The 6,415-nt window shown below is 47.9% G+C and overlaps 1 protein-coding gene across 4 annotated transcripts; it reads left to right on the plus strand.

Moving 5' to 3' along the window:
• The first annotated feature begins 8 nt into the window (after nt 1-8).
• On the plus strand, nt 9-4,964 carry POLR2H (RNA polymerase II, I and III subunit H). 4 transcript variants are annotated; one of them, XM_017866268.1, is made up of 5 exons: nt 9-745; nt 2,142-2,225; nt 2,309-2,402; nt 3,559-3,642; nt 4,552-4,964. In XM_017866268.1, the coding sequence occupies exons 2-5, from the start codon at nt 2,177-2,179 to the stop codon at nt 4,667-4,669; spliced, it is 345 nt and encodes a 114-aa protein (XP_017721757.1). In that variant the 5' UTR covers nt 9-745; nt 2,142-2,176; the 3' UTR covers nt 4,670-4,964. The 4 variants fall into 4 exon arrangements, with proteins under 4 accessions (XP_017721757.1, XP_017721748.1, XP_017721753.1 ...); XM_017866259.1 differs by having other exon boundaries at nt 9-736; XM_017866272.1 differs by lacking the exon at nt 9-745 and adding an exon at nt 1,135-1,233.
• Nucleotides 4,965-6,415: the final 1,451 nt, after the last annotated feature.

Below are 6,415 nucleotides of genomic sequence, written 5' to 3' on the forward strand. Positions count from 1 at the left end.
GGACAATACAGGCTTTCCTCTTCTCCATAGCGACATCATGGCAAATTCCCAAACTGGACGGATCCGGCTCGGGTTACATCCAGCAGGGCCGAGCCGGCCCAGGCAGGCCCCGGGGTCCTCGGTGCCGGCTGGAGGGGCTGGGCACCTCTGGGGCGGGGTTCTGCTCCACCTGCCCTCGGCGCGGACTGTGCCCTCGGCGGGCACGCATACCGGCGGGGTAGGGCTAGGGCCCGGCTTCTCTGGGCCAAGGATCAAGGTCCCTGCCTGAGTTAGGCCCCCATGCATTCCAATCTTCGGGACCTGGCCTCTGAAGAGGGCGCAGCAGAGCCCCAGCTGAGCGCTAGAACCCGCTTTACAGCCGCGGGAGGTTGGACCTATTGTTTCCCCGCCCTGGGCGGGGCCACCTGGACGTGAGACCCGCCCTCAACGCCGAAGCCTCTCGGGAGCAATCTTTCGGGGCGGAAGTTAAGTAGCCCCGAGCGGCAGTCTGTGGCGGAAGTGGTCGTGGTACCGCTTGTTTGTGCGCATGCGCCACTCGTCTGCCTGCCGCGCCTTCTGGAGCTGCTTTTGCTCTTCTCCCCTCTTCTGCACGCGAGGGGGTGCGCGTACTCCTAGCTGTGGTCGCCCGCTCACCCCTTCTGGTGCTCTCGTGGCCCCCTCGCAATGGCGGGCATCCTGTTTGAGGATATTTTCGATGTGAAGGATATTGACCCGGAGGGCAAGAAGTTTGACCGAGGTAAGTAAGGTACGTAGGGGCGATTTGGAGGAAGGGGCTAACCTCGCGGACATGCCCCTGGACCCCGTGTCCACCCAGCTCTTGTGGCCTGCCCCTACCAGCAGGTCCTGATGTAGGGACCTCCCTCAGGAAACATTTTATGGATGAGAAAAGGGAGACTCCCGAGCTTTCTCTGGCTTCACGCATGCCGTGCCCGGTGCCTGGGTGGCCTTTTGTCATGGTGCTGGCAAACTCCTGGGCATCTTTATAATCGCTACTTGCTCTGTGCTAGACACTGTCTTGTGAGACCAGCCTGGCCAACATGGTGAAACCCCGTCTCTACCAAACATACAAAAATTACAGGCGGGCGCCTGTAATCCCAGCTACTTGGGAGGCTGAGGCAGGAGAATTGCCTGAACCTGGGAGGCGGAGGTTGCAGTGAGCCAAGATCGCACCACTGCACTCCAGCCTGGCGACAGAGCGAGACTCCTTCTCAAGAAAATGAGAGTCCTCATGAGGTGGGTGGTGCTTTCCCCTTTTTTTTCTGAGAGGTAGAGTAATCCACCCAAGGCTTCACAGCGAGTAATCTGACTTCGGAGCCTATATTCTTGTATTACCCTCATAATCCTTGGCGCTTTAAGTCTTCTCTGAGATAGAGTTAGCTGCTTGGTATATCCCCCCCTTTTTTTTTGAGACAGAGCCTCACGCCCAGGCTGGAGTGTAGTGGCACGATCTTGGCTCACCACAACCTCCGTCTCCCAGGTTCAAGCGATTCTCTGCCTCAACCTCCCAAGTAGCTGGGATTACAGACATGCTCCACCACGCCTGGCTAATTTTGTATTTTTAGTAGAGACGGGGGTTTCACCATGTTGGCCAGGCTGGTCTCGAACTCCTGACCTCAAGTGATCTACCTGCCTCGGCCTCCCAAAATGTTGGGATTACAGGCATGAGCCACTCCACTGGCCTACACCTCTTTATTTGGTCATCTATCAATAATTTTCTCTTTGATGTCTCTTTCTTTGCCTGGAGACTCAGATGTTTTTCAAGACAGATACCAGTTCTTATACATCTTGATAACTCCCCTTAGCACAGTGCCTGTCATAGAAAGAGGAAATCTTTGGATGGTTGAATAACTTGCCCAGAGTCAGGTTCTCAGTCATCCAGGCAGGCCTAGAACCGGGTATTATTTGCTGCTGAAGTATCTTTGGTTGTTTTCTGGGGATTACGTTCACTTGCCACAGTTTTTCTCCCCTTTTCCTTCTTGCATGTCTGGTTCTGATTGAGCCTGCATTTCTATGAGAGCAGATGAGAGACCAGTGGATGTAGACTGGGTTAGATTGAGTATTCTGTTGCATACAATTCCACACTGTAGGATCTGCCTTGGGCCTGGCAAAACCTCTGTCACTCTTTTCCTGCTTCTCCCCAGTGTCTCGACTGCATTGTGAGAGTGAATCTTTCAAGATGGATCTAATCTTAGATGTAAACATTCAAATTTACCCTGTAGACTTGGGTAAGTATTCAACACAGACAATAGTAAGAGGCATTTTGCTGCTTCTGCTATTCCTCACTCTCTGGTATTGCTGTTATTTTCAGGTGACAAGTTCCGGTTGGTCATAGCTAGTACCTTGTATGAAGATGGTACCCTGGATGATGGTGAATACAACCCCACTGATGATAGGCCTTCCAGGTGAGGGAGTGGAGAAGGTAATACTTGAAATATGCCTTGAGGACTAAGTAGATAAGTGATGTAGAATGACTCTTCTTTAATTCCTGGAATAAATGATGATCAGCAGAATCTGAGTAACCTTAAGGAAATTTCTGCACTTAAGAATTCAAACAGGCCAGACACTGTGGCTCACACCTGTAATCTAAGCACTTTGGGAGGCCGAGCAGGAGGATTGCTTGAGTCCAGGAGTTCAAGACCAGCCTGAGCAACATAGCGAAATCTCACTGCTACAAAAAAAGAAAAAAAGAAGAAAAAAAAAAAAGGCCGCACATGTTGCCATATGCCCGTAGTTCCAGCTACGTGGGAGGCTGAGGTGGGAGGATTGCCTGAGTCCAGGAGGTTGAGGCTGCAGTGAGCCATGATTGCGCCATGGCACTCCAGCCTGGGCGACAGAGTGAGACCCTGTCTCAAAAAAAAGAGAAAAAAATTCTAACAACCAGGTGTTTATCTGTAACAGTGATTACATGCTTGTGAGTTGTAGCCTTTTGAAAGCTGAGGAGGTGACTGCTGAGTGACCTAGGCTATGTGGGTCTTGTGTCTTGGGAGGGAGCTTGGTGTGATGGAAAGACTTTGGCACCCCACTTGTGTTCATTTCTCGGCTCTATCACTTACTTGTTGAGTAACCTTAATCTCCTTCAGCCTGTTTCCTCATCAGTAGAATAGAGATGGTCATGCCTAGCTCACGGGGTTGCCATGAGGACTAAATGACATCATGTTTGTTTGTAATGTGCCTGTTTTTTTTTTTGTTTTTTTTTTTTTTTTTAGACGGAGTCTTGTTATGTCGCCCAGGCTGGAGTGCAGTGGCTCAATCTCGGCTCACTGCAAGCTCCGCTTCCTGGGTTCACACCATTCTCCTGCCTCCCGAGTAGCTGGGACTACAGGCGCCTGCCACTATGCCCGGCTAATTTTTTAATATTTTTAGTAGAGATGGGGTTTCACTGTGTTAGCCAGGATGGTCTCGATTTCCTGACCTCGTGATCTGCCCGCCTCAGCCTCCCAAAGTGCTGGGATTACAGGCTTGATACACCGCGCCCAGCTGACCAGTAACCATTTTTAAATGGGATTTTTTATATTGTTAATTACTGTCAAGAATAACTTTGCTGCTATTGCTCCACAGGGCTGACCAATTTGAGTATGTAATGTATGGAAAAGTGTACAGGATTGAGGGAGACGAAACTTCTACTGAAGCAGCAACACGCCTGTAAGTTACATAATCTTATGAGGTTCTTTTCCCTCTCTCTGTTCTGAGACTTTGAGCTATGCTCCTGCTTCCTCTGTTGGGTCCCTCTCCTCAGGCACCTCAGACCTAGGTGGGAACTAGAAAGAAATGGTTCTGAGAGCAGTTTCTGGTCTGAAATGTAGACTGCCCTTTGTCAGGCCCTCCTGGCCCAGCGGTCTAGATGAGAAACTGGTTATCTCACTGTGTAAAGTGCAAAGGAGACTTGCTTCTCCAGAAACAAATGTAGCATTAAGTGATTATACTATTAGGCTGTGTGTGTGTGTGTGTGTGTGTGTGTGTGTGTGTGTGTGTTTTGCTACTCTGTAACCCAATCCCTAGTTCCTTGGTTTTCCTGTCCAGCTATTTTTTCTTTTCTTTAAAATCTTATTAAAACAATATGTGCTTTTTGTAAGCAATTTGAAATGCGGAAGAGTAATGTGAAGAAGAAAAAAAAAAGTCACCTGTAATTCCATACCCAGAGATAACCTTTTACATAGCCTTTTTTGCATATCCTGGTGTTCTGTTTTTTCCTTTGAGACTGTAGTGTTTATTGTGTTTTCTTCTGCTCTTTTTGCTTAACATTATGTAAAACATGTTTCCCCATGTTAGTGTAAAGCTTTTCTTAAATGTTTTAATAGTTGCATAACATTTCAGTAAGTGGATACATCTTGATTCATTTGACCATTCCCCTGATTTAGGGCATATAGGTGTTTTCCACCTTTGCTAATATAAGGAACAGTGCCTTGCACATATCTGTACATTGATCTTTGTCAGAATTTTGGTTCCTAGTGACAAAACAGTAGAAAGATGCCTCTTCTCTTTCTTAGGCTGAGATGGAGAGCTGCTGAGTAGCAGTGCTCCAGACTCATGGGATGGGGCCTTCTGTTTCAGCTCTGCCTATGTGTCCTATGGGGGCCTGCTCATGAGGCTGCAGGGGGATGCCAACAACCTGCATGGATTCGAGGTGGATTCCAGAGTTTATCTCCTGATGAAGAAGCTAGCCTTCTGAACTTCGCAGAAGCCAGCCTTGCTGCCTAGTCACTCAGGTCATTGGCATTGTTCAAGCCTGAGTGGCAGCCAGTCTTGCTCACCTGTTGAGGAGGGGCTGGCTCACTGTCCACTGTGGTGGCATCTTTAACTGGCCTGCACTCAAAGGGAAACTGACTCGCCTGTGAAAGACACAGTGGGAAAGCTGCAAATGAATCGGAAGCTTTGTGTATATGATTTTAAATTAAACGTTACTTTTCAGACTGCCCCTCCCCTTTTGTAAAAGTTCATTTACTGTAAAATCATTTTTTGCAATTTGTCTGTGGTGTACTGTTTCTGGCCCACAGCCAGCTGATCACTTGTCAATGTAGGATCTATTCCAGCCTTTTGGTATCTGGGTTCAGGGTTATCTCAGTCTCCTGGCTGACTGTTCTCAACATTTATCCTCCAATGCGGTTTTCGGTTTGGGAGACAGTGTTGTACTTTTGGCTCCTGAGGGTACCCCAGGCCCAAAAGATACCACCCATTTGGCGCAGAATTTTGAATTGGCAAGGAGCCCTGCTCGGGTCCTTCCAGCACTTTCAGGCTTTAGGAAGTCAGTTCACGCTGACTTGAATGAGTCACTTGCATAGTCTAGAAATGTTCATTATTTTTATGGAAGATGTGCGCAGAGGCTTTTAGCCTTTTAGGCATGAGAGATGACTATGAAGAGAGTAGGAGGAGAGGACTTGTTGGTTCTGGAAGCAGCTGGAGGAGCTGGCTCTCTGCTCTGCATTCCAGTGGTGACCTGGGAAGGGAGGGTAAGTGGAAGTGGACAGGGCAGCAATACCAATGAAGCTGGCGGGCCAGAGCCAGGACAATGTAGCGGCCTGACTACAGTCACTAACTTATGAGTAGGGGAAGAAAAACATTAAGGAAATGGCTCTGATGATAAGGACTCCAGCATGTGAGCTGCCTCTTCAGGCTGGCATTAGAGGTCTTTAGGAAAGCATAAGGGGTTCTGTTTTCCCCTAGGAAGTTTAGGGTAACAATCCAAAAAAGATTCTCTGTGTATTAAACAGTTGTCTGTTTGATCTGGTTTTGCCTGGGAGCTGGTCCCCATGCTGGGATACCTGGGGTATTTCCTTCCCCATCATTTTCAGGTCTTTACGTGAGGTGTTAGAAATCGTGTTAGAAATCGTATTTAGGGAACTGAGTTGAAAATGAATGGCCTCAGCAGGGAGGAGGAAGAGGTGTTTCTTTTACCTTACTATGGAGTAGGGGGAGTAGATGTACTGGGGGTTGGGATGAATTTTTATGAAATCTTAGAACCTTTCCATGGGGTGGGTTTTTTTGTGGGGTTGGAGAATGACAAATGAGAGAGAGATGAACGAATTACCAGTAATAGTTTGTAGGTTATCATAGATGGTCCTGGTGGTCGTGGGGTAGGAGAAGAAAGAACTGGTATAGCGTTGAATAGGAATAGGAGTGTTCTGGTTGTAATTTTTTTTTTGTGTTAGTGGGAAGAAGGGATGGGACCAACCAGACTGATTTGGGAATGGATTAGATTTGTAATAGGGCAGGTAAGTTCATACTGGAGAAGTCCATGAGTTATTTGCATTTGCCCACAAGTGGAGTAAGTCAAATGCCAATACCAGATCCTGGTGACATTTGCAGTTTTGCCTTTCTTTCTCCCTTCCTTCCTTCCTTCCTTCCTTCCTTCCTTCCTTCCTTCCTTCCTTCCTTCCTTCCTTCCTCTTTCTTTCTTTTTCTTTTTCTTTTCTTCAGG

This window comes from Rhinopithecus bieti, unplaced genomic scaffold, assembly GCF_001698545.2.
Source record: "Rhinopithecus bieti isolate Rb0 unplaced genomic scaffold, ASM169854v2 scaffold_2432, whole genome shotgun sequence".
NCBI classification, from domain to species: Eukaryota; Metazoa; Chordata; class Mammalia; order Primates; family Cercopithecidae; genus Rhinopithecus; species Rhinopithecus bieti.